Here is a 27158-nt window from a genome sequence, read left to right on the forward strand (position 1 = left end):
CTGAGTAGATGTTTTTCCAAAGACATACAAACGGCCAACAGGTACATGAAAAGGTGCTTGACATAACTAATCATCAGGAGAATGCAAATCAAAACCACAACGAGATGTCACCCACACCTGTTAGAATGGCTTCATCAAAAAGACAAGAGATAAGTGTTGGTGAGGATGTGGAGAAAGGGGAACCCTTGTGCACTGCTGGTGGGAATGTAAATTGGTGCAGCCGCTATGGAAAACAGTAGGGAGGTTCCTCAAAAAAAAAATTAAAAATAGAGCTACCATATGATCTGGCAATCTCACTTCTGGGTATGTATCCAGAGGAAATGAAACCAGTATCTTGAAGAGATATCTGCCCTCCCATGTTCATTACAGCACTATTCACAATAGCCAAGACATGGAAACAACCTAAGTGTCCATTCACAGATGCATGGATAAAGATGTGGTGTATACATGTATAATGGAATATAATTCAGCCATAACAAGGAAGCAAATCCTGCCCTTTGGGACAACATGGATGAAACTTGAGGGCATTATGGTAAGTGAAATAAGTCAGGCGGAGAAAGACAAATACTGAGTGATCTCAGTTATGTAAAATAACCAAATTCATAGAAACCAAGAGTAGAATGGTGGTTGTCAGGGACTCGGGGGTGAGGGAAAGGGAGGGATGTTGGTCAAAGGATATAGACTCCCAGCTCTAAGATGCATAAGTCCTGAGGATGTAATGTACAGCGTGGTGATTAGTTAACAAGACTGTACAGTATACTTGAAAGATGCTAAGAGAGTAGATCTTGAATGTTCTTACCACACACACACAAAGTAACTATGTGAAGTAATGGATGCGTCAACCTTATTGTGATAATCATCTTACAATATATATCAAATATATCAAATCATCAAGATATGCACCAGAAACCTACACAATGTTATATGTCAAATATATTTCAATCAAGCTGAAAAAACAAGACACACAGGTACAGGAGGAGCTGCTAGATGCCATAATGGTGTTTTGTGTTTCTTTGTTTAAATCAGTCTCCCCATGATAAGCGGGGGACAGGGGGTCTGTCCTGTTCATTGCTCTATCCCCAGAGCCCAGCCCACAGTAGGTGCTTAATCGACATGGGCCGGAAGAGTTGTGAATTGTAGTGACATAATGCTAAAGTGATCTCTTAAAATGAAATCAGATCATGTCTCCTGCTTAAAACTCTCTGATGGTTTCCTGTCCCACTTAAAATTCATAAGGCTGGAGGGAGCAGGGAGTGGGGAGTTAGTGTTTCATGGGGACAGAGTTTCAGTTTGGGAAGACGAGAAAGTTCTGGAGATGGATGGTGGGCATGGCTGCACAACAATGTGAATGTACTTAATGCCACTGAGCAGTACACTTAAAAATGGTTCAAGTGGTAAATTTGATTGTATATGTTATTTACAATTAAAAAAAAAAATTGTACTCCTCACTGGTGAGGCCCTGCCTGCCTGGGGCCCTGTGCTCCTCTCCCTCCTCATCTCCAGCTGCTCCCCTTTCACTCACCTAGTGTGGCAGCTCCAGGCATACTAATGGCCTGGGCCCTCCTCCAAGCTTGTTCCTACCGCAGGGCCTTTGCACTGGCTGTTCCCTCTGCTTAGAACACTCTGCACATCTCCCCACAGCTGCTCCTTTTAGCACATCTTATTTCAGCTTACATATCACCTCCTCTGGCAGGCTCTCCTCAACTCCCCCCCCCCCATACACAGTCACCCCCTACCTAACACATTATCTGGCTTTTTCTTCATTACACATATCGCTAATTCGAATCAAGTCCTAATTTGCTTGTATGTGGTTGGTCTTCCCCATTAGGCTGCGAACTCCATGAGGACAGGGGTCTTTGTCTCCACACAGTGGCTGGCACACAGTAGGTGCATAATAAATTTTTGCTGAAGGACCAGAGACTGGCCCCCATCCAGATGAAGACTGGGACCCCCGCAACTCCACATTTCCACACCCAGCTCCCCATCATTCTGTTTGCTGCAGTGACCCAGCCAGGACTCTCCCAGGTGCTCCCAACTGCCCCAGGCCAGGCCAGGCCACTGTCCAAGTCCCACCCCCAGGAGACAGAGCAAACCCAGAGCCTTGGGGGCCGGTGGTTGTAAACAGTTTTATTGACAGGGGGTTGGGGGAGGCAAACTCCAGAGAGGGTCCAGGACTCTCAGCTGGCCACTCAGCTGGCATGCATGGTCAGCTGGAGGTCAAGGGGGAGGTCACAGAGGACAGGTGGCATGGGACCCTCTGACCACCCTGGGGCCGTATTTACAGGGGGGCCCGCCCGCCTTCGCCATCCCCCAGACCGCCCGAGCCCTTAGACAGCCGCCAATACGACTTCTGGGCAGGCCGTCCCGACCCCCTGCCTGAAACCCCTTCCTCATCACCCCTCAAACTCCTAACCGGCACCTTGGAGGCCCCCGGCTTTCTGGAAGCCACGGCATCGGCTCAGCCAACGCCCAGGCCGCTGGGGCCTCCGCGCTCGCACACAGACACGCACACCGCACGTGGCCGCCCCCACGCACACGCCGCAGCAGCCCGCGGGCACACGCGCACGCCTCCCTCCCCTTCCCGGCCCCTTGCACACGGACACGGCATGCACACATACACACACACACACCCACACACGCCGGGGGCCGGGTCGAGGAGGAGTCTCTGGGTGGGGCGGGGGGGGGAGCTGGGGTCTGCAGATGTGCCCCCTCCCCTTCCCGCCGCCAAGCCCCCGGCCGCCACCCCGAGAACGGAGTTGTGCAATTGGTTAGAAAACTGCAAAAGAAACGCAAATTGGAAAACAAACCAAAAATCCACGCGCAGAAGGTCAACCTCAAATCCACAGCACATTCCGCCCGCCCGCCCGCCTGCCCCAGACCGCCTCAGGGTCTTGCGGCCCCGGGGCGTGGCGGGGCGGGGAGCCGAGCCCCTTGTGCTTCCGGGCGGCAGAGGGCGCCCCCCACCCCTCGCGGCTGGGCCGGGGGTCTGAGCACCCACTCGGAGCTGGCCCGGTCTCTCGCTCCTGGTTCCCGTGGCTGGCACCGCCGAGGCGCGCGGCCCCGGCCTAGGGCACGGGGGGCGCAGTCCTGTCCGGGCCCCCGTACGAGAGGAGGTGGGCCAAGTCCGTGCCGGGCCGGGCGTGGCGGCCGCGGGGTCGGGCCTCGCCGCTGTTGATCGTGTGCGTGCGGCGCAGCGCGGCGGCGGGCGGGGCGTGCGTGCCCGGCCTCCGGAGGCTGCCGGTGGGCGGTGGGCTCCAGGGCCGAGGGATGCCGTCGGCGGCGGAGCTCGGGTCCGAGGGGCCCGTGGGCGCCGACACCACCCGCCGGCGGTCCGGGCTGGCGTGAGGAGTGAGCGGGAAGTCGCCGTGGGAGGCGCGGCCGGGCCGCGCGACGAAGAGGCGGGCGTCGGGGGCCGGCTCGCCGGGCGCGGGGGGCGGCTCGGGGGCGCGGGCGGGGGCCAGCAGCAGGAGGGAGGATGAGACGGAGGCCGTGAGCAGCGTGTGGCCGTGCTCCCAGGCGCGGGGGCCCAGGGCGTGCGGGTGCGGGGTGGGCAGGCGCTTCTGGGGCAGCGGCGTCTGCTCGGGCGTGGGCAGCAGCCCCGAGTCCAGGTCGTGGGGGCCGCCCTGCAGCAGCGTGGCCTTGGCCCACCCGTTCTGCATCAGGGGCGCCAGCAGAGCCTCGGGGGGAACCCCGGGCCCGCCGCCGCCCCCGGCCCGGCCCCCGGGGCCGCCCGCCCGGCGCTCGCCCAGGCGGCTCACGCTCAGCACGGCCTCGCCGCCCCCGTGCGCCAGGATGGCCTCCTTGTCCTTGCGGCGGGCCAGCTCGCGCCGCTCGCGGAGCCCCACATACCAGCCCACGCTGAAGCCGGACACCACGGCGCCCACCACGAAGGCCGCCACCGACGACGTCACCAGCAGGTTCACCGACACCAACCCGGCGCGCTCCTCCGAGAGGCTGGCCCGCAGGAGTCCTGGCCGGGAGGGCGGCGTGTGAGGGGCCCGGCCGGGGACGGTCCCCTGCGCACCTCTCGCGGCCTCCGGATGGTCTACCCACTCAACGTCTGTCTGCTTCTCTGCTTCGTGGCGCCTCTCTGACCCTTTAAACGCCCGTCTGCCCATCTCTGTCCCCTGGCATCTGTCTTAAAGTTTGTCCATCTGTCTGTCTCCTGGTCTCTCTCTCTGCGGTCCGCAGCGCACCCTCGCCATCTGTCGGTCCTTTTCCCACCTCCCTACCTGGAAGTGGGGCCCCCTGCCCTTCCCAAGCCCTGACGGAAGCCAGTACCGCCCCCTCCCCCGTTGGGCATGGGCGGCAGAGGGTGTGAGAACCCTGGAGGACCAGGACTCCGAGTCCCCAGGCCTCCTCCCCTCTCCCCCATTTACCTGTGCAGTCCCCTAAGCCTGAGGTGCTGGCCCCGGACACGTCCTGCTCAAAGGTGGCTCTGATGAGGGCAGGGGGGCAGAGAGGCGCAGTCAGCAGAAACCCCTCGCACAGAGCTGTGGTTGGTGGGGGGGGGACTCCCGATCATCACGTGGGTCACATACCCGCCCCCCACCTCCCTTGTCCCCAGTACCTGGTGCCAGGGCTGAGGAAGATGCAGGAACCATCCGGGGCCCAGCCGCAGTAGGGGTCCTGACTGCCAATACAGTTCCTGGAGCAGACAAGGGACCCGGAGGGCAGATCAACCACAGCCCCTTCTGAGGCACCTCTTACTGTCAACTCTGGGAGTTCTCAAGGCACGTCTTAGTGGTGGGGGCTATTCCTTCCCCATTTTACAGATGAGAAAACTGAGGCTCAGGGAAGTTTACTTTTGCCCAAGGGACAGAGCCAGGGTTGGAGCTGAGGCAGGCTTGCCCCTGAGTCTGTGCTTTGGGTGTGTGCTATGGCATCATTATTGCCAAGTCGGCGGGCACAGGGTCGGGTGCTCCGTGTGAAGGGCACACTGTGAGTCCAGAGATGTGGCAGTGTTTTATCTGCATGTGATCTTCCCACCCATTTTATTTATTTTATTTTTTGGCTGTGCCACGTAGCATGTGGGATCTTAGTTCCCTGACCAGGGATTGAACCCGTGCCCCCTGCAGTGGAAACGCGGAGTCTTAACCACTGGACCGCCAGGGACATCCCTCCCACCCATTTTGTCTTTTTTTTTTTTAATTTAAAAAAATTTATTATTATTTTTTATTTTTGGCTGCGTGGACTCTCTAGTTGTGGCACGTGGGCTTAGTTGCCCTGCTGCATGTGGGATCTTAGTTCCCCGATCAGGGCCTGAACCCATGTCCCCTGCATTGGAAGGCGGATTCTTAACCGCTGGACCACCAGGGAAGTTCCTCCCACCCACTTTAGAGGCAGACAAACAGCTGTCTCCCTGGTCCCCAGCTTCTGCTCCTGCTGCTATTAGAAATGTCAATCACATCCCATCCTGCTCTGCCTATAGACCTCCAGGGCTCCCACCTCACTCCAGGGGTGGGGGAAGGAGCCCAAGTACTCCCCACAGCCCACAGACCCTGCACGACCTACCCCCCGCCCCGTCCCCTCCCTGATCTCCCCTCCTCCCTCTCTCCCCCTCGCTCATTTTGTTCCAGCTACACAGGCCCCCTCGCTGTTCCGCCAACACACCAGGCCCAGTCCTGCCCCAGGGCCTTTGAACATGTTCTGCCCTCTGCCCTGCTCATCGTTCAGTGAGTCAGGATGCTGTTGGGGCCTGGACTTGAACTTGACTCTCTCCCTCTCCCCGTGGTCACCTCCCCTCACTTCCCCTGCCCACAGCTGGCCCGGGAGTACTCACTTCATGCATCCTGAGTATTGCTGGCAGCGTGCCACGGGCACTCGGACCACACAGCGGGGGAAGGCCGCCAGCAGGCCACCCGAGGCTGCATCCAGCTCCAGGCTCAGCAGCCGCTGCCCTGCCTCGCCACCCCCAGAGCGTCCACACCTGGGGGTGAGCAGATTGGTAAGACTCAAGGGGCATGCCCTATCTCCCTGCCCACTGGCCCTGTCCCTTGACCTCTGCCTGGCCTCACCTGTCCGGCCGGTAGGTCTCAAACTCCTCCAGGAAGACACTGGGCCCGGTGGTGCCCGAGGCACTGGCGTTGGGCCAGACAAGGAACTTGAGGACAGTGCCCGCCTCAGAACCCAGGAAGACGACAGTCTGGTTGCCCCACGGGCCGGCGCCCACGTCCACGGCCACTCGCGTCAGCTGGTACCTGGGGCCAGGGTTGGGCAGAGGTCAGGCTGCCTCCCAGCCCCCTGGGGTCCTGGGCACCACCCACGCTGGGCAAGGTGGAAATGGGCGTGGCTCCAAGGGGGCACATCATGGAGAGAAACAGAGAAACAGACCCCCAAACCCGACTCCTACCTGGGCCTGCCTGTCTCTCTCCCTGTCTCCCTCCATCTCTCTGTGTCAGATGGTCTCTCTCTCCCTCTCTCTGTGTCTCCCTCTGTCTCCATCTTTCCGGGCAGCCCCGGAGCCACATGCCCAGCTGTCTTGAGTGTCTGGCTCCCCTCCTCGTGTCCAAAGTTGGCCCTGTGCTCCCTTCTTGCCCACCACCCTGGCCAGGGCTCTCCTTCCCACCCAGGCTCGGCCACCAGGACCCCGGCCCTGTGTAGGGACTGACCGCATCAGAGTCCGAACAATCCAGGGCGCGTGGCCCAGTGAGGGCACTGCCTCGTCCATCAGGGGGTGTGTCTTGACGAAGTTGAGGATCTCGTCCGGGAAGGCGCTGGAGGCATTGTACTGCATGCCGGGAGCCGCACAGCACCCGGGCCTGGGTGGGGACGAGGGGGTGGTCAGGGTGGACATGGAGGCCCCCACATAGGGGCTCTGATTCACCAGGGGACCTGCTGCCCTGCCCAAAGGGCCTCGGTTTTCCCCACCTGCATAATGGGTACAGCTGAACTCGGCAACAGCTATTGAAATAACTAACTGCCTGGAAGTCCCAGCCCTTGGTCCAGGGTCAGGATCCTACCCAGGCACCCGTCTCAGGGTCGAGGGGGCTCTCACCGGGGCCGTGGCACCTGGTCCTCCGGCACGGGTGTCCAGATGGACTCAGGGGACTTCTGCTCACGGAAGCGGCCCTCAAACACGGCAGCCACCTGTGTCATGTCAAAGGCGCAGACGGCCGAGCCGGGGATGCTGTGGGTGGGGGCAGATGAAAGGGAGCAGTGAGCCTGGTGGGGGTGGGGGTGGGGGACTGCCCTGGGCAAGCAGGTGGAGGAGTGTTTGTCCTCCGGAACTGTCACATGTTCAGTTACCTGGGCCAGAGGTTGCTGCCCCCCCCCGCCCCCCCACCCCGTCCAATCCAGTCACTCCACCTGCTGAACAGTTCTCAGACTGGATCATAGTTCAGCCCCTCCACAGCCACCCGTGTCCAGGCCCCCCCTTGTCACTTGCCTGGATATCCAGTCTCCCAGGTGCCACTCTTGCTCCCTTTCAACCTATTCCCCAGGGAGTTTTCCAAAAATGCAAACCTGACCTGGTCCCTCTTCTGCTCCTTACTCTCCCATGGCTCCCTACTGCTCTCAGGATAAAATCCAGGCTCCTCCCCACAGCCCGTCACCTCCCTGCCCTCATATCCTCCACTCTCCCCCTTGCTTCCCTCCACGCCAGCCACACGGGCCTCCTCCCTATGGTTTAAACATAGCAAGCTCATTGCAGCCTCAGGGCTTTTGCACAGGCTGTTCTTCCAACTTGGAATGCTCTTCCCGCTTCTTCCATCTCACAACCATTGATGCCTCCTCCAGGAAGCCCTCCCCGACCCCTCCTCCAAAGGCAGAGGATGAGGACGCCCCCCCCACCCCCATCTGCCAAGTTCTGGCCAAAGGGCCTCAGAGGGTCAGTGTCTGGCTTGGTGCCCCCTGGCCTGGGACCGAGGCCTTCCGGGAGTCAAATCTTGCCCAGTGCAGGACCCAGGGAATATGTGGTGAGGTAACATGGGAACTCTATGCCCGTGCCCACCCAGTGCTCCCAGTCTGCTCCCGACGGTGCCCGCTGACCTGTTGCTGGGCGTGGAGAAAACAGCAAGGACCACGGGCCGGCCCCCCAGGCTGACCACGCCCGTGACGGCCCGCAGCACGTTGAAGTAGAAGTGGGAGTCCCCCGGCACCGAGCAGTTGAGCCGTGCCTTCAGGAACGACGTCCACTGCTTCTCCAGCACGCGAGGGGAGCCGCCCACATCATTCTTGCACACCCGGGCCACACGGGACACCACCACCTGGCACATCAGCAGGCGGGGGGGGGGGCCTGAGCCCTGTGTTCCGCAAGGCCTGCCCGCAGGTCGCACTGCCCGCTACCCAGGATGGGATGCAGGAGCCTGGCCCCGGGTCACTGTGGGTGCCCCAGCCAGTCACCCTAGCCCCCTGAGCACCAGATTCCCCAGCGAAATGTGGGGATGACGATGATCACAGCCACCACGACAAGCGTAATCATCATCGCTTCCACTTACAGATCACTCACTAAGTACCAGGCACTTTATCCTCCTCATCTCTCACGTTCCTCCCAAAGCTCTACAGAGGAGGGCCTACTGATATCCCCGTGGTACGGAGGGGAAACTGAGGCACAGACAAAGGAAAGTGACCGAGGCCCAAGGTCACACTAGTAGTAAGTGGCAGTCTGTGCACTTAAATGTCTCCATGGACTGAGGGATGGGATGGATGTATGGATGGATTAGTGGATGGATGGATGAATTTGAAGGAGACAATGATGGACAGTGAAGATAAGGAAGAAGGAGATAATCAACTGATGGATGAATGGGTGTGTGGATGAATGGGTGGATGGATGGATGGTTGGATGAGTAAATGGGTGTGAGTCCGCATGAATGGATAGATGGGTAGATGAATGGGTGGGTGGATGGATGGATGAAAGGATGGATGGGTGGACAGATGGATAGATGGATGTGAGTGTGGCTGAGTGGAGAGATGGGTAGAGGAATGGATGAATGGATGGATGGAAAGGCAGATGAAGGAGGTAATGACAGATCAGTGGATGGGTGGATCCATGGGTGGATAGAAGGTTGAATGGAGTGGATGAGCAGGTGATGAGGAGGAGATGGGATAGATAATTGGATTATAGAGGGGTGGGCAGGTAGAGGGAGAGATGGATGGTAGATGGATGAGCTGATCAGTAGGAGGATAGATCAATGGATGGTTAGGTGTATGAATGGATGGACGGGTAGGTGTATGAATGGATGAAGAAGTCAATGAGTGGGAGGTGGGTGGATGGATATATAGGTGCATGGAAGGGTAGGTGAGTGGACGGATGGATGGAGGATGGCTGAGTCAGGGGGTGGGCGGATGGATAGATAAGTGGTTTGATTGGAAGCGTGGGTGGGCTGAAGAACAGATAGATGGGTAGGTGAGAGGGCGGCTGAGTGGGAGAGTGAGTGGGCAGACAGATGGGCCGTTGAGGAAGGATGGATAAATGATGGTAGATGGGTGGGTGGACGGGCGAACAGCAATGGCACTGGGACTGCATTCAGGGGTGTATCTGACTTCAGACCCGGGACCCTCACCCAGGGCTGCTCCAGAAATGTCTTCAAGCCCCAGGGGCCTGGACCCGGCTGGAGTGGAGGGCCCTGAGGACCAGATGGACCCTCTTGCCCCAGGTGGAGTTTCATGGACCCACCTCTGCTCCCCACTTCCCGAGACCAGAGCCTCTCAGCTGCATGCCCCACTGCCTGGGCCTCTTTGGGAGGGGAAATAGGGCCCTACCTTTTCCAGGTAGTTAAACTCCATTGCGATCTCCCGGAAGAAGAAGTAGATGTGGCTGCCCCACTCCACCACGTGGACGAAGTAGGGCTCTGCAGGAGAGGAGGGGTCAGAACTCAGCCCGTGACAGGAGAAAGGGAGTTTCTGGGGCTGGGAACACAGTAGCCTGGGTGGCTGGCTGCTTTTACAGTGAAGGGAATATCAGCTGATTACCCAGGCAAAATAAAAGAGACCAAAGTTTTGGGGGTTTTTTGGAGGGGGTAGGTGTCAGAATCCTAAAATCACCGTGTCTTCTTTCCACAGACAGCAACATCTATTATTTTGTCACCTTCCTCCCTCATGTGTTGAGCTGAGCTCCTACCATACCGCTCGTGCTGTTCCATTTCGGGTTACTAAGCCACCCATTTCCAGCAAGTTCTACTTTAGATCCAACTTAAATCTTTCCTCTAACTTTATCTTCAAAGAGGCTAGTAGGGGCTTCCCTGGTGGCTCAGTGGTTGAGAATCTGCCTGCCAAAGCAGGGGACACGGGTTCGAGCCCTGGTCTGGGAAGATCCCACATGCCGCGGAGCAACTAGGCCTGTGAACCACAACTACTGAGCCTGCGCGTCTGGAGCCTGTGCTCTGCAACAAGAGAGGCCGCGATAGTGAGAGGCCCGCGCGCCGCGATGAAGAGTGGCCCCCACTTGCCGCAACTGGAGAAAGCCCTCGCACAGAAACGAAGACCCAACACAGCCAAAAATAAAAATAATAAATAAATAATAAATAAAAAATTAAAAAAAAAAAAAAAAAAGAGGCTAGTAGGTTCCAAAGATGAGATGGGAGTTCCCTGCCTGTCTCCTCTGGGACTGTTATTCTGGTGGGGGAATTTGATGAATGTCAGCCCTACCAGGTCTGCCCCTATCGCCCCACCTTTGAACCACTTGGAGTCGTGTTTCACGGTGCGCAGAGTGGGCCGGTCCCCGAGGCTGCGGTAGATGACGGCGTCGATGGCTAGGAAGTCGGTAACGGTGGCTGTGAAGAGCATCCCTTCTGGATGGGGGTGAGTAAGGGGGAGGCAGGTGAGAGATTAGATCATAGAGGCCGGAGGCTCGGTAGGTCAAAACTTGACTTCAAGACTGAGCCCTGAGCCTAAGTGAGCCCTAAGCCCCAGGCTGAGCCCCAACCCTGCCGAGGCCCAGACTTCAGGCTGATCCCCAACTCCTCCGCTCATCCCCAACCTCGGCTGAGCCCTGCCCTTGAGATTCTGCCTGTTTCATAGCTGGAGAGATGGTTTCCCAGCCACCTTCTAAATGACCTGACTCCAAGCATGGAAAATGCCATGTCTTGCTGGGGACTGGGGCCCCATCAGATGGTCAGAGTTGGGGGCACTCACCAGAGAAGAGGGCAACATTGGCGTGTTTGGGGTCGTATGGGCAGCGGGCCATGCCGCTGATGTTGTCCCCAAGGGGCTGCAGTGTGTCCATCTGCAGGGGGGACAGGGACTGAGTGACAGAGCTCCTGTCTATACCTAGCAGCCCCTGGCTCCCCCAGCCACCCCCTCCAAGGGGAATCCTGGTGCCACCTTGGATGTTGTGTGACTTGGTCAGTCATTTAACCTCTCTGGGACTCAATTTACTGATCTGTAATAAATGGGTCTGAATCGATCCTAATTAACCCTATAACTGGTTTGTAGTTTAAGTTGCTGCAGCCTGTACAGGCCTCCTTTGGAAGCCTCCTCTGGAGCTCCGGGTGAGGGGCCTGGGAGGGCATATCCAGTAAGGCTTCCTGTAGGAGATGATGTGGCCTGGGGATAGGGCATGACCAGTGGAGGGCCGGTAAGCAAAGGCTTGGAGGTTGAACCTGGGGCAGTCAGGGCTTCGAAGAGCGGTGACTCACGCTGTAGTTGGCACACACGGGGTTGAAGGCATTGGAACCACACACGAAGAGGGTGGATTCGTCCCGAAGTAGAAGCACCTTTACAAAATTTCGACACTCGCCCTGGATTGGGGCGACGGGAAGAGAGAAGCCAGGGTGGGTGTGGTCACGGGTGTGGGCGGGGCCAGGGCAGAGGCGGGGCCTGCAAGGAGGGGCCAGGGATGTGGGCGTGGCAAAATCAGGGGGCTAAACTAGGACTAGGCTGGGGGCGAGGCCATGACTAAGGGAGGGGCCCAGACAGGGAAATAGGGCACTTGAAGGGGTGGAGCTATGGCAAGACGAGGGCTAAGGGCAAGGCCACGACTGAGGACCACCTTGGGGGCGTGGTCAGGCTGTGGGAGTAGCCATGGCAACACCAGGGCCCCGGCTTAGAATGAAAGCAGATTTGCCCTGGGGGGTGGCCAGGACGGATTGGGGCATGGTTGGAGGCATGGCCAGGGCTGATGGAGGCGTGGCCAGGGCCCACTTACCTCCTGCTTGCCCTTCATCCGACACACGTTGATGTCGCTGGGGTTGGAGCGCCAGGTCAGCTTCTGGGACACAGAGAGCTGGTGAGGTGAGCGGGGTCCTTGACAGCCCTAGGAACCCTGCTAAGCAGGCCCGAATCCACCTTGCTCCCCAGCTCAGTGTCCGGGCCCCCCTCCCGCCTGCACCCCCTCCTCACCCGCTGGTACCGCAGCTCCATGGACGTGGGGGGCTCCAGCTCCACCCGGTACAGGTTGTCCCTAGAGGAGGGGTGTAGTTAATGAGATCGGAGAGCCTCCCCCCCCTCCCCACTATTCTGGCAGCAGACGTGAGGTCCAACACGTGCCAAACAGGGGCGTGCCAGCGCCCCTGCCACGTGCAGCTCCGCATGTGCATGCCCTAACACGCCTCCTCGTGCCCTAAAGTGAGCCACGGGTTCTAGCACACCCCACATGCCTTACCACGCCACCTCACGCTTACACACCCCATGGCCTACACCCAACACAACGCACTGTCTGATGCCTTTACATCCGCTGTCCCCCCCTCAGCACCCCTCGGTCTCCCCCAGGCTCTCACCCCTCCCCCCATGCCGCAGAAACTGCCCTAATCAAGGTCACTGGCCCCTGTTAAGTCCAGCGGTCACTTCTCTGTCCTCCTCCCCCTCTCCACAGTGTCTCCCCTGGCCAGTGCACCCTCCTCCTGAGAACTCCATCCTCACTGGGTCCCTGGACCCTGCACTTGCCTGGCTTCCCTCCCACCTCTCCGGGCCCTCCTCTCTCGCTGGTGGGCCCACACCTGGGTCCTCTGGCCTCTTCCCTCCCCCATCCACACCCCTCCTGGGCCGCCTTGTCCACTCTCAGGGCTGGAACCACGTCTCTGCCCGGATGACACCCACAGTCCTGTCTCCAGCCAGGGCCTCCCCTGAGCTCCAGATTTGGGGTCCAGCTAATCCTCAAGGTCTCCACGAGGGGGCTCAAAGGTGTCTCATACTCTGTCTCACACTCAGCTTGGCCACACGGCACCCGACCATCCCCCAAATCTGCTCCCGCCCTGTCAGCCATCTCGGCTGAGGCAACTCTATCCCCACGACGTGGGAGTCACCTTCAACTCCCTTCTCCTTCCCTCCCAATATGTCACCTCTGCCTTCAGTATCTAGCGAGGGCTCACCCACTTCTCACATCCTCTATGACCACCACCCTAGTTCAGCCCCCATTACTGCCCACCTGGACCAGCATTGTCCCCTCTGCCCTAGTCTAGTGGCTCCTGCCCTCACCAGTACAGTCTGTCCTCCCCCAGCTGCCACCGGAGGGCACCTGTGAGCACCTGAGTCAGGTCCTGTCCCTCCTCTGCCCACAGTCCTCCAGGGTCCCACCTCCCTTGGGGGTAAAAGCTCAAGTCCTCCCCTGCAGCCCACAAGGCCCTGCCCTCCCTGCCCCGTCCCCTCCCTGCCCTCCCCTCCTCCTTCTCTCCCCCTCACTCACTCTGCTCCAGCCACACGGGCCTCCTTGCTATCCCTCCACCATGCCAGGCAGAGTTCGGCCCCAGGACCTTTGCACAGGCTGTGTCCTATGCCCTGACTTCTCCCTCTCCCCCAGATTTCCTTATAGCTGGCTCCTCATCATTCAGGTCTCAACTCAAATGTCACCTTCTCAGAAAAGCCTTTGGGGTGCCACTTCAGCACCCCCTCTAGCACCCAGTGAATTTTGACCAAACAGCTGTCCCTACCTGGTAACACATCATAGCAAGCTCTGGGCTCCAACCACACCCAGAGTTCAGCACCCTTAAAAATCCCACCCCAGGGACACACATTCACACTCCAGCCAAACAACAGGCCCCAGCATGCAAACCTCCCTAAAATGCTACCACCTACTCCCCCACACCTCACCCTGCCCGACAGTCCCTCGTACCTGTCCCCGATGAAGAGCGTCCTGTTGACCCGCAGAACCCGCTGGATGTTGAGGTCGTCGGTGCCCTCTGCGGGGGTCAGGTGTCCTGGCCCGCTGCCCACGAACACGGGATAGTGGTTCAGGTCTGGGGGGAGGGTGAGGAGGGGTGTGATCCAGGGCCAGGGTGAGCCTGGCCTGGTGAGCCCCCGGGGGAAGGGGCAGCAGATCCAGCTGGGGAGCAAGACCCTCCCTCGGGACTTCCCCTCTCCAGGCCCCCCACTCACAGTCCCTGGGGGCCACGCTGAGTGGCGGCGGCTCCTCGGGAAAGAGGCCGTGGGAGCCTCCCAGTAGCAGCAGCAGGAGCAGTAGGGCCGGGCGGGGAGGGGGCGCTCGCGGGGTCCGCATGGCGAGGTCAGGGCGACAGGAGGTGACACCTGCGAGCGAGGGGCCATGCGGTGAGCCGTGTGGCTTGCAGTCCCCATTGCTGCCAGCAGAGGGAGCGCGAGAGCCGCGGCGGCGGGGACCTTCAATTTCCAGAAAAATTTCCCATGGGGGGGGTAATCATTTAAAAATAACAACAATCATGGCAATAACAACACCAGCACTTATTAATTACCAGAACAACTTTCTGACCACATTTTAGTGAAAGCTCAGGAACCGGTTTCTAACAAAAAATGGATAATCATGAGAATATTTATTTTAAAAATTAAATGATTTTAAATTAAAAATTAATAATAATAATAGATAAACAGGGACTTCCCTGGTGGCGCAGTGGTTAAGAATCCGCCTCCCCAAGAGGGAAGAGATATGGGGACATATGTATATGTATAACTGATTCACTTTGTTATAAAGCAGAAACTAACACACCATTGTAAAGCAATTATACTCTAATAAAGATTTAAAAAAAAAAGAATCCGCCTCTCAATGCAGGGGACATGGGTTCGAGCCCTGGTCCGGGAAGATCCCACATGCCGCGGAGCAACTAAGCCCGAGCGCCACAACTCCTGAGCCTGGGCTCTAGAGCCCACGAGCCATAACTACTGAGCCCACGTGCTGCAACTACTGAAGCCCGCGCGCCTAGAGCCCGTGCTCCGCAACAAGAGAAGCCACCGCAATGAGAAGCCTGCGCGCCGCAACGAAGAGTAGCCCCTCCTCACTGCAACTAGAGAAAGCCCGTGTGCAGCAACGAAGACCCAACACAGCCAAAAATAAATAAATAAATTTATTTTTAAAAAACATTTCAAAACATATATTTATAAAAAATTCAACCTCAAAACATATGTTTTAAGAATTCTTAGAATTAAAACACAAAAACCTTAAAATGAAAGTCTCAAAAAACAAAAATTCAAAGGCTCTTGGAATGTTATAAACCACAATCTGGGAACTGCAGTACTTTAGAATGCAGAATATTCTAGCTGGCCAGGGACCTCAGAGGCCCCGGTAAGGTATCTGACTTCCTTCCCGATAACAGCCTTTCTGCCCTCTCCCGGAATACCTCTGTGACAGGAGCCTCACGACCTCTTCAGGGGGCCTGTTTCCCGCTCCCGCTCAAGGGAAGTTGAAGAAACTTCCAGGTGTGTAGAGTGGGGACCACCCCCCACCCGTCCCAAGTGATGATCTGGTGGGCGGTGTGAGCAGAACTCACCCTCTGGAACCCAGCCCTCCACGCCCCTTCCAGAAGGAGTGCAGTCCGGAGGCCCCAAGAAGACACCCGCAGCCTCCGGGCAAGCCCCGTGCCTCAGTTTCCCCGTCTGAGCAGCAGGTACATCTCTGAGCCCTGCCCCAGCCTCGGGGTGCGGGGATCCCGAACCCGTGGAGGTGGACGCGAGGCGGGAACTTTGGCCCTGGAACGCCTGCCTCTGAGGATTCAGGGCCAAAAAACAGGAAGGCCTTGCGTGCAACAGCGGAGTTTCCTCTCTGTGACCCTGAACTTCCAGGATTTGTGACTCAGCGGACGCCAGCATCTCACGTGTGCGCGGATCTGGCTCTACTTCCTTAAGAGTTTCCTTCCCCGGCTCCTCCCCTTCTTAGCAACGTCCCGTGGCTCCCAGCGACCCCCGAGCCAGGCCCCAGACACTGCATTCAAGACCCCCAACGGGATCACCAGCCCCGCTGCTGCCTACCCCACCCTACACGCTTCCTCCCTACAACACCTGCCGGGGCACCCCGACTCTGGTGTTCTGTCTGCTCTGTGCCTTCTTTTTCTTTTTTAAAGATTGATTGATTGATTGATTGATTGATGTATTTATTTACCTGCTGGGGAACCCCGCCTCTGGTGTTCTGTCTGCTCTGTTCCTTCTTTTTCTTTTTTAAAGATTGATTGATTGATTGATTGATTGATTGATGTATTTATTTACCTGCCGGGGCACCCCACCTCTGGTGTTCTGTCTGCTCCGTGCCTTCTTTTTTTTTTTAAGATTTATTTACTTACTTATTTGTTTGTTTATTTATTTATTTATGGCTGCGTAGGGTCTTCGTTGCTGGGCGTTGGGCTTTCTCTAGTTGCGGCGAGCGGGGGTTACTCTTCCTTGTGGTGCGCAGGCTACTAATTGCAGTGGCTTTTCTTGTTGTGGAGCACAGGCTCTAGCTGCGCGGGCTTCAGTAGTTGCGGTGCGTGTGCTCAGTAGTTGTGGCTCGTGGGCTCTAGAGCACAGGCTCAGTAGTTGTGGTGCACAGGCTTAGGTGTTCCGCAGCATGTGGGATCTTCCTGGACCAGGGCTTGAACCCGTGTCCCCTGCATTGGCAGGCGGATTCCTAATCACCGCACCACCAGGGAAGTCCCTAAACATTTTTTTTTAACATTGTGGTAAAATGTATAACAAAGTTTGCCATCTTAACCATTTTTTTTAAAAAAATTAATTAATTAATTAATTAATTTATTTTTGGCTGTGTTGGGTCTTCGTTTCTGTGCGAGGGCTTTCTCCAGTTGTGGCAAGCGGGGGCCACTCCTCATCGCAGTGCGCGGGCCTCTCACTGTCGCGGCCTCTCCCGTTGCGGAGCACAGGCTCCAGACGCACAGGCTCAGCAGTTGTGGCTCACTGGCTTAGTTGCTCCGCGGCATGTGGGATCTTCCCAGACCAGGGCTCGAACCCTTGTGCCCTGCATTGGCAGGCAGATTCCCAACCACTGTGCCACCAGGGAAGCCCCATCTTAACCATTTTTAAGTGGCACTAAATATATTCACATTCTTGTGCAACCATCCCCACCATCCATCTCCAGAACTTTCTCATCTTCCCAAACTGAAACTCTGTCCCCATTAACTGACTTCCCATCCCCTCCCCCAGCCCCTGGTCCCCACCATCTACTTTCTGTCTCTATGGCTGTGACTCCTCTAGGGACCTCAGATAAGTAGAATCAGACAGTATTTGTCCTTTTGTGTCTGGCTTATTTCACTGAGCATCATGTCCTCAAGGTTCACCCATGTTGTAATGAGTGTCAGAATACCTTGACTTTTTAAGGCTCCGTAATATTCCACTGTGTGGATGGACCACATTTTATTTATCCATTCACCTGCTGATGGACACTGGGGCTACTTCCACCTTTTGGCTGTTGTGAATGGCTATGAACGTGGGTGTGCAAACATTTCTTTGAGACCCTGCTTTCAATTCTTTTGGGTGTATATGCAGGAGTGGAATTGCTGGATCGTATGGTGATTCTATGTTTAACTTTTGGAGGAACTGCCATGCTCTTTTCCACAGCGGCTGCACCATTTTACATTCCCACCGGCATTGCCCATGCGTTCCAATTTCTCCTGCCAACACTATTTTCTGTTTTATGATAGTAGCCATCCTAATGGGTGTGAGGTGGTGCTCTGTGCCTTTTACCCCATGTCTTATCAGAATAATATTTAACTTCAGAAACTTCAGGACAGCAGCTTCCACTCGTGGGCCATGCAGCATTGTGGTGAGGGGAGGGGCTCCAAGGCCATAAGGGTTCAAATCCCAGCTCTGCTATGTACATGCTGTGTGACCCTGAAGAGGTCACTCTACCCCTCTGGGCCTCAGTTTTCTCATCTGTGAAATGGGTATGGTAACAGTATCGACCTCACAGGCCTGTGGTGTTAGCAAAGTGCCTGGCATGCTGCAGGTGCTCAGTAAATGCTAATTATTATTATTATTGTTGTTGCTGTTGGTATATTGAGTATCAGAGGCCGGGCTGGATGGTTTCCAGGAATTGCTTCATGGAGACCCCTGATGGCTCTAGTACGGTTGGTATAACGTTCAGCCCATTTTGCAGTTGGGGAAACTGAGGGGCTGATTGAGGGGCCACGACCCACCAGAGAGGATGTGGCAGCTGGACTGAACCCAGGGCTCTCTGCTACCAGGATTTTGCTCCTGGGGGTTGAGCGTACGAATGGTCATGGCAAGATTAATAACCACCCGTTCCGTCATCCCTCAACCCAGTGAGGCCAGCAGTTACTTAACACCCGGTTCACAGATGGGAAGACTGAGGCCCCAGGTCGGGATGGGACCTCACGGCTCATTTTTCCTCCTGGTTTTCATAACTTTGTGATGCAGCAACTCGGGGCTAGAAGGCTGTTCCTGTCCTCCCTCTGTCCACAGCTGCCCCCAGCCCCTCAGAACCACCCTGGGAACCCTGAAATCCAAATTGGGCTTTTCTTACCAGCCCCGTTGTTCCTGAGCCAAAGACAAGGGTGTCGGCCTCCCAGTCCCTCCCCTGCCCTGAAGGCCCCATAGCCCAGCTCCCATCCCCTACCTGGTCCCCTGGTTTCCAGTCCCGCCCCTTCAGTATCCTCCTCAAGGTAGCAAAGGAATCTTTCTAGAACCCAAATCTCACTTGTTTCTTCCCTGATCTAAACCAGGGTCTCGCCCCTTCGGCACTGCTGACATTCAGGGCCAGGTCATTCTTTGGGGTGGGGAGGCTCTGGGCACTGCCAGGTGTGGAGCAGCATTCCTGGCCCCCACCCACTCGATGCCAGGAGCCCCCCTCAATTGCGACAACCAAAAATGTCCCCAAACACCACCCAGTATCCCATGGGGGGCAAAACCACCCCCAGCTGAGAACGTCTGCTCTAAACCCTTCTATGGCTCCCCAGTGCCCTTGAAATGAAGTCCCTCCCCTCCCTTCCATCTCCAGCTCTGAGCATCTGCACATGCTGTTCCCTCTGCTTGGAACACCTTCCTCCTGCTCCCAGTAACCTGGTGAACACGCTTGCTTATCAGGTCTCAGACATCTCCTCCAGGAAGACTCCCCAGATCAGCCCGGATTGACTTCCTCTGGGCTCCTGCCTGCCTGTGCAGGAGGGTCCTGCTCACTCTATCTTCCAAATGCCTGGTTAACTGTTCATCTTCCCCACTGGACTCTGAGCTCCCCGAGAGGGCGGGACTGAGTCTGTCTTGGCCACCACTGTGTCCCCACTGCCCAGCATAAGGCCTGGCATACAGTAGAAGCTCAATAAAGAATAAAAGTAAGGCTTCCCTGGTGGCGCAGTGGTTGAGAATCTGCCTGCCAATGCAGGGGACACCGGTTCGAGCCCTGGTCTGGGAAGATCCCACATGCCGCGGAGCAACTAGGCCCGTGAGCCACAATTACTGAGCCTGCGCGTCTGGAGCCTGTGCTCCGCAACAAGAGAGGCCGCGATAATGAGAGGCCCGCGCACTGCGATGAAGAGTGGCCCCCACTTGCCACAACTAGAGAAAGCCCTCGCACAGAAACGAAGACCCAACACAGCCATAAATAAATAAATAAATAAATAAAAATGAACCCAAAGTTAAAAAAAAAAAAAAAGAATAAAAGTAGCAAACACCAAGCACTTGTGATGTGCCAGGCACTGTCCTAAGGACTTAAATGAACTCATTTGATCCGCACGACACATCGGAGAGGTGGGTGCTGTGCCCCTTACACAGACGGGGAAACTGAGGCGCAGAGAGGCGAAGTCACTTGCCCAAATGGAAACGGTGGAGCCAAGACTGAAACCCGCTCAATCGACATTTGTTAGTTTGACGATCATGCAGAGCTGAATCCCACATGCTCTTTGGGAGAGTCTGGGTCACGTCGGGGCCAACCCACTGCACCTGGCCTCAGTTTACTCCCCTGACCTGGGGTTATCGGAGAGGTGGCACCTCTCCCACCCCTGCAAGACCATCTGCTTCTCTCCATGAAACTCGAGGCGTCTCTGCCAGCAGCTGCCCAGCGCCCACTTGCCCAGAAGTGGCCCCACCGCCGGCCCTGGCACCTGGTCACTGGGAGCCGCACTACCTCCCAACCCCGGGGCCGGGTGTAGGGAGCTGTGTGGCCAGCGTGTGCACCCCTTGGCGTGCAGGGCACCCATGCACCCACGTGTCTGCCTGCCTGCAGCCCGGGAGACGTGCATCCATGCACACGGGGGTGGGAGGGACGGTCATAAAGAGATAGAGGTCCACCCCCAGCCGGGAGGGCTTGCGCTGTGGCACGGCCTCTCTGCCTGACCTCCCAACCGTCACTCCAAGCCTTGGTACAGTCCCACTATACAGATGAGGTAACTGAGGCAGGGATGGAAACTCCCCCCAGGCCACCCGGCTTCACCCTCCCATCGACCTTCCCAGGTACCATATGGCCTTAGCTACTCTAACTTCGTCAAAAGTTCAAATTTCCTTCTGGAACATTTTTTCCCACCTGGCCAGGGCTACCTGGGCTACCCCAGGGCTTTAGCATACATTTTAGGATCAGCTGGTAAGTTCCAAAACAAATAACATAAAACATAAAACCTGTTAGGATTTTCACCGGAATGGTGCTGAACGCATAGACCAAATTGATCTATTGACGGAGAGGCTCCCTGTCTCCGCTAATGGCTCAGGCCCCACCTGGGAGTCACCCCCCTCCCCGGAACTCCCTTCAGCACCGTCCCCTTCTTTTCTCACCCTCACATCCAATGCCAGCAAGTCCTGTGGGGTCTGCCAAATTCATCCAGAATTCTCACCCCTCACTAGTCTGTTCTAGGCAGCACCTCCTGCCTGGACCCCACAGTCCCCTCCACCGGTCCACAGCTTCCACCCTTCATCCCCACAGTCTGTCCTCCCCGCAGCCGCCAGCAGAGGGCGCGCGTGAGCACCCGAGTCAGGCCCCGCCCCTCCTCTGCCCCCAGCCCTCCAGGACTCCCACCTCCCTCCCAGTAAAAATCCAAGTCCTCCTGGGGCCCACAAGACCCTGCGCGACCTGCCCCGTCCCCTCCCTGCCCTCCCCTCCTCCCTCTCTCCCCCTCGCTCACTCTGCTCCAGACACGTGAGCCTCCTCGCTGTTCCTCCAACACACCAGGCCCGGTCCTGCCCCAGGGCCTTTGCACGGGCTGTTCCTCACTCCTGAAAGCCTTTTCTCTCAGATACCCACATGGCTCCCTCCTTATTTCAGGTCTCCACCCCCAACCGCTGGACTCTAGCAACCCCTTCCCTCCTCATGCACCCACCTCCCACCTGGGGTCCAGTGTCACACTCTCAAAGGGTCCTCTAGACACTCTGTTACTTCGAATATGGTCCTTGGACCACCAGCAGCAGCAGCCTCACTTGGGAGCAACCGTTAGAAATGCTGAGTCCTGGGACTTCCCTGGTGGTCCAGTGTTTAAGACTCCGTGCTTCCATGGCAGGGGCATAGGTTCGATCCCTGATCGGGGCAGTTCCACATGCCGTGAGGTGCAGCCCCCTCCCCCCCGGCAAAAAAAAGTCTACACGGGGATGCCCCCTCCTCCAGGAAGCCTTCTCTAACTGCCTTCCCTGGCAAGCTCCGTTTCCCCGGGCTCCCCCAGCCATGACCCTGCCCTCGGCTCCACCCAACCTCACCAACTTGGGCGCATCTATGACCAGCTCTGGCTCTTTGTACCCCAAATTGGAAACTATTCATTCACTCATTGGATGAGCAAGTACTGAGCACCAGTTGTGTGCCAGACACTGTTCCCAGCATGGGGACGCAGCGATGGCCAAGACAGTTGCAAAGCCCTGCCTTTGGGGGGTTCCCAGTCCAGTGGGGAGATAGGGGTACACGCATTACCAAAAAACAGAACTCAGCTTCTGACAATGATGTCGAAGCCCGAAGATGAAAATGCAGAGAATGATGGAGAGTGATGGCAAAGGGGCTGCTTTGGATGGTGGTCAGGGGACTTCCTGAAGAGGGAACTGAAAAGGCAAAGCCCTGGAGGCTGGAACCGTCAAAGGAACAGCAAGGAGATGCCGATGGGCGGGGAGGCTGCCATATCATAAGAGAGGAGCCCTGGGACTTTCCCCCTTTTCCAGACAAGACACAGAGCCTCAATTTTCTCATCTGTAAAATAAGGCACTAGAACAGGGCCTGGCACACGTGTTTACTCTCTGTGAAATGACCTTGCTGAGTGACCTTGGGCCAGCAGCTTGCCCTCTCTGGGCCTCTCCATACCACAGCAGGTGACTCAGTGACCCCAGGCCAGGCTCGGAGCCCCTGTTTCTCCATCTGCTGTGGCAAGGATGGGGGCGGGATGCCCGTCTCCAGTTCCATGGAAGGAGCTCCTGTCAGCCTGGCCGCCCCAGGATTCCAGCTCCGGGGCCCGGCGTCCCCGGGGGGATCAAGTAACCTGGCCAGGCAGCCGGGCCCCTGCGTCGTCCAGGTCTAGTTACCAGCTCTGCTTACAGCTGCCTCCTCCACCTGCCTCAGTTGCCCCCAGCGCAGCCCAGCTGGGCTCCGGGGCTGTCTAGGAACTTGGCAGAGTGGCCAGAGGGAGTCCCTTGGGGCCCAGGCCACGGGGGCGCTGAGGAGAGGGGCTCCCTCGCCCCGCAACGTTCGCACCACGCTGGTTAACTCGTCCCTCCCCAGCCTGGGAGGCGGCCAGCACATCCCCTTGGTCCTCAGCCTTACCTCCCTGTGTTCTCGGTTCCCGGAACCTCAGCTTCCCCATCAGTGACTTGAGCATGATAACCATCCCCAACGGGTTATCAGGATGGGTAAATGAGCTCCAGAGAGTAGGTGCTTAATAAACTATTGACTGCTGTGCAGCCTAGGGTTACATCCTTCCCCTCTCTGGGTTTGCTTCTGCCTCTGTAAATCAGGGATGAGAACATTGGCTCCACGGGGGCAAGGGGTCTGGTGCACAGTAGGCACTCAACAAATACCAGCTGAATGAATGTCCCAGAAAAAGATCCAATTTATGAAAGAGCTACAAGGATCTGTTTATTCCAGACTTCCTGAGCACCTACCGTGTGCCAACATGGCCGGGGATTCAGCCCTGACCAGGATCATGCACAGAGCCGGGCATGCAGTAAGCACCCAATTAATGCTGAGCATCTCGTTTAAAGAAGATGGTGCTCAGAGTACCCGAGCCGACTCCCCGGTGCACCCCACAGCAGCCCAGCAGGGCAGGGATTTAAGCTAAAATTTGATGAAGCCCCTACTGTGTGCCGGCTGCTGGACCAAGCCTTTCACATGTTTGAACTGGTTTCCTGCCCACGCCAACCCTATGAGGCAGCGACCAGCACCATTATCCCCATTTCACAGAGGGAAAAACTCAGGCTCAGAGAGGTTAAGACACTTGGCCAAGGTCTCACAGCACAGAAGGGTGTAGTTGGGATTCGAACCCAGGCCACGTGGCTCAACTGCCTCTTGCTGACATTTACCGGGTGCCCACAATGTGCCATCTGTCAACGAGGCTGCACAGCCTAATTGAACATTTTGCAGATAAGCAAGCAGAGACCCAGAGAGAGGCTGCCCCAGTGCCAGGCCACTCAGAGAGCCAGTGGGGAGACCAGGTGGCAGAAGCAGGACCTTGAGTGGGGGACATGGACAGGTCCCCGGGGCTCCCAGCCAGCCAGACAGGGGGTGCTCCTGGGTAATTAATTTTAATCACTGTTTGGAAATTGGGCTGCCAGGAGGCAAATCGGAAGCAGCAACTTGTAATTAGGAATAGGGAAGGGGGGCGCTGCTTTCTTGGTGATGCGGCGACCATTCCGAGGAAATTAAAGTGTCATTTATGCCCAGCGGGTAATTAGGGGGCCGGGGAGGGGGCCACTCGAGGGGGCTGGGGGCTCCTAGGGAATCCGGGATGGCGCTGGGGCTTGGGGGTCCGGAACCCACAGATTCCCAAGTGGGGGGCCCTGAGCCGGCCTGGGGGCAAACGTACCCCGGTCTCAACCACAATTTGGAGGAAACACAGAAGAGCAGGGTGCTGCTCTTGGGACCCAGCTTTGGGGGACAGAGGGGAGTAAGGCTCGGCTCTAGGGAGCTCCACTGTAGGGAGGGCAAACAGATCTGGTCCCCGCCCTTGTGGTCCTCGATCTGGAGGAAGCAGAAGATGGTGAGCCCGGCCCCTCTCACTTGGGGTTCTGGGAGCCCTCCTCTCCCCCAGGCTGATCCTCCCAACCAGAAGTCCCCCAGTCACTGTTCCTCCCTAGAGGCCCTGTCTGGGAGGCCACAGGGATCCCCAAGTGGGATGAGACCAGAAAGGCAGGTCTGGAGGGGGACACCGCTGAGCGACGCTGGGCGGGAGGCAGGAGGGGCCGTGCCAAGTGCTGCTGGGAAAGGAAGACCTGGCGATGAACTTGAAGAAGACAAAGGCGGGAAATGGGTCCTGGGGGATGGTCCTGGGGTCGTAGCGGACCACAAGTCCTGGTGAGTCAGGGCTCAGGAATGGTGGAGATGCTGGCAGAGTGACGTGGGTTCTGGGGGCTGGGACGTGAGAACTGTGCATCAGTGGAGCAAAACGGTGAGGGGACAGGGGCCCCCGTTTTGCTGGGTGACCTCGGGGAATTTGCCACCCCAATCTGTGCCTCATTTCTTCCCAGACCCTGGGACTTAGACATTCAAAGGGGAATAACAGCAAACATTTATACAGCACCTATTGTGTTCCAAGCCCTGTGCAAAGGGCTTTGCAGAAAGTACTGGTGGGGTAGGTAGGAGGGGTTTCCTCACCATTTTACAGGTGAGGAATTGTAGGCAGCTCAGAGTGGGCAAGTAATATGCCCACGGTTGCACAGCTAGGAAAAGGCCAGACTGGTTTTTGAACCCAGGCCATATGGTCCAGACACCACACTCTTAACCTTAACACTATGTGCCCCCAGAGAAAGGGGCTCTCAGTCCCCTATATCTAGCAAGTCCAAAATCTACCCTGATCCACCCACTTCTTTTCCCCTCTACTGCCTCACCCTGGCTGGCCCCCATCATGGTTCATCTGGACCAGCGCAGACCCCTCCACCCTGGTTCCCCAGCTCTGGCCCTTGCTGCCCACAGTCTGTGCTCCCTGCAGCAGCCAAAAGGCGCCTGTGAGCACTTGAGTCAGGCCCCGCCTCTCCTCTGCCCAGAGTCCTCCAGGGCTCCCACCTCACTGGGATAAAAGCCCAAGTCCTCCCTGTGGCCCACAGGGACCTGCATGACCTGCGCCGTCCCCTCCCTGCCCTCCTCTCCTCCCTCTCTCCCCCTCGCTCCCTCTGCTCCAGACACAGGGGCCTCCTCACTGTTCCTCCAACACACCATGCACGGTCCTGCCCCAGGGCCTTTGCACGGGCTGTGCCCTCTGCCTGGAAGGCTCTTCCAGTTCTCTGCATGACTGGCTCCTTTTCATTTTCCAGGTCTCAGCTCCAACACCACCTCCTCAGAGACACCCTCCCTGACATCATCAGCTAAAACAGCCCCGCCCTTCTCAGTGTCATTGTCCTCGGGGCACTTGTTATACTCGATTCACTTTCTTTCCTTAGTGTCCATGTTCCCATCTAGTGTGAGCTTGGCAAGGGCAGGGCCTGGTCTGCCTTGGTCATTGCTGGGTTCTCAGCACCTGGCACATAGTAGGCAGTCATTAAATATCTGTCAACTCATGAAATGAGAGCAAAGACCCCACAGCTCTCAATGAGATCAGGACCAGAGGCCACAAGCTTCTGCTTTTCAAAATTATTCCTTTTTCGGGCTTCCTTGGTGGCGCAGTGGTTAAGAATCCGCGTGCCAATGCAGGGGACACGGGTTCGAGCCCTGGTCCGGGAAGATCCCACATGCCGCGGAGCAACTGAGCCCGTGTGCTACAACTACTGAGCCTGCACTCTAGAGCCTGCGAGCCACAACTACTGAGCCCACATGCCACAACTGCTGAAGCCCGCGCGCCTAGAGCCCGTGCTCCACAACAAGAGTAGCCACCGCAATGAGAAGCCCGCGCACCGCAACGGAGAGTAGCCCCCACTCGCCGCAACTAGAGAACGCCCGTGTGCAACAACAAAGACCCAACACAGCCAAAAATAAATAAATAAATAAATAAAATTTATTAAAAAAAATAATTATTCCTTTTTCTAGAGTAAGAAAAGAACAGGTCCAGACCTGGCATTTTCCCTGCATCCTCTTGTTTAAATGTTCAACCCTAAGGGAGAGAGAATAGCATCCATGTTTCACAGATGGGGAAACTGAGGCTTAGAGAGGGGGCATGAGGGGGTGAGTGAATGAAGAGATGAATTCCAACCCAGGTAAGTCTGCTCCAACTGTTGTGGCAATCTCTAAAGACAAAAATTCAGAGGGGCTGTCTCAACTGTCCCAGGGGATTCTAACTGGGCCTTCAGGAAAGGGAGAAGGTTCTGAAACTATCAGAAAACATGTGGTTTCCCCCCTGGTGAACTCCTACACATCCGTCATGGTCTTAGCGGCAATGCCCCTCCTCGATGCATCTTCTCTGATCCACCGGGAAGAGCCAGCTTTCCTCAGCCCCATTTTGCCCCAACTCTGATCCCATATAGCCAAGAGGGCCAGGGTCTGCCTGTTTCCCCTCCCTGAGCCTGGAAGACCCTTGAGGGTCAACCAGGCACTAGAGCTAAATCTCCCTCTCTGCGATCCCAGCATCACCCAGCCCAGGGCCAGGCACACGGAGGCCACTGGGAGCATCTGTTTAGTGACTGACCTCCCCTACCGCTCTGGACCAGGTCTCCCCCTGGGCCCTCCTGAAAACCCATGTACCCACAATCCTCTCTGGGATCCTGCAGTTGGGAAGTTCTCTCCTAGGTCAGCTCTTGGAAGGCAGGCTCAGCCTGGGACAAAATGCATCCTGGGAAATGTAGTCCTCACTAGACTGGGCTTCCCTCCCAGCAGGCCCTAGGGCTACCACCTTTGGACCCTGGGGCCAGTGAAGGAGCTTCAAGGGTGGCTGGTAGGGGGCCACCCCTGTATCCCTGCCCAAAGAGATGGAAGAGGGGTCCTTGGCCTCCCAAGTCACCTCCTTAGCGCATTTTAATGCCTGCCACTTCATCTGGACATCCCTCAAGGGCAGGTG

General features: G+C 57.0%; 1 protein-coding gene and 1 long non-coding RNA gene across 6 annotated transcripts in view; one reads left to right on the forward strand and one right to left on the reverse strand.

The window, feature by feature from the left end:
- Positions 1-2107: 2107 nt before the first annotated feature.
- Positions 2108-27158, reverse strand: part of SEMA6B (semaphorin 6B) — a 70914-nt gene continuing 45863 nt past the window's right edge. For 3 of the 5 annotated variants that reach the window (XM_082456906.1, XM_082456907.1, XM_082456909.1), the window contains 16 exons: positions 14251-14400; positions 13988-14111; positions 12280-12340; positions 12086-12148; positions 11577-11678; positions 11074-11164; positions 10611-10730; positions 9703-9791; positions 7990-8207; positions 6998-7129; positions 6612-6761; positions 6018-6200; positions 5783-5929; positions 4571-4648; positions 4380-4438; positions 2108-3970 (listed from right to left, as the gene is read on the reverse strand). In XM_082456906.1, the coding sequence (XP_082313032.1) occupies positions 3066-3970; positions 4380-4438; positions 4571-4648; positions 5783-5929; positions 6018-6200; positions 6612-6761; positions 6998-7129; positions 7990-8207; positions 9703-9791; positions 10611-10730; positions 11074-11164; positions 11577-11678; positions 12086-12148; positions 12280-12340; positions 13988-14111; positions 14251-14400 (2672 nt within the window). In that variant the 3' untranslated portion in view covers positions 2108-3065. Of the gene's footprint in view, positions 3971-4379; positions 4439-4570; positions 4649-5782; positions 5930-6017; positions 6201-6611; positions 6762-6997; positions 7130-7989; positions 8208-9702; positions 9792-10610; positions 10731-11073; positions 11165-11576; positions 11679-12085; positions 12149-12279; positions 12341-13987; positions 14112-14250; positions 14401-14582; positions 14631-15611; positions 16223-27158 lie in introns of those variants that run through there. The other 2 variants (XM_082456908.1, XM_082456905.1) reach the window with 2 other exon arrangements.
- Positions 8214-10493, forward strand: LOC309658411. The gene is made up of 2 exons (XR_014262225.1): positions 8214-9596; positions 10003-10493. It is a non-coding gene; the product is annotated as an uncharacterized lncRNA (long non-coding RNA).

This window comes from Balaenoptera physalus, assembly GCF_965194825.1.
Source record: "Balaenoptera physalus genome assembly, chromosome: 3".
NCBI classification, from domain to species: Eukaryota; Metazoa; Chordata; class Mammalia; order Artiodactyla; family Balaenopteridae; genus Balaenoptera; species Balaenoptera physalus.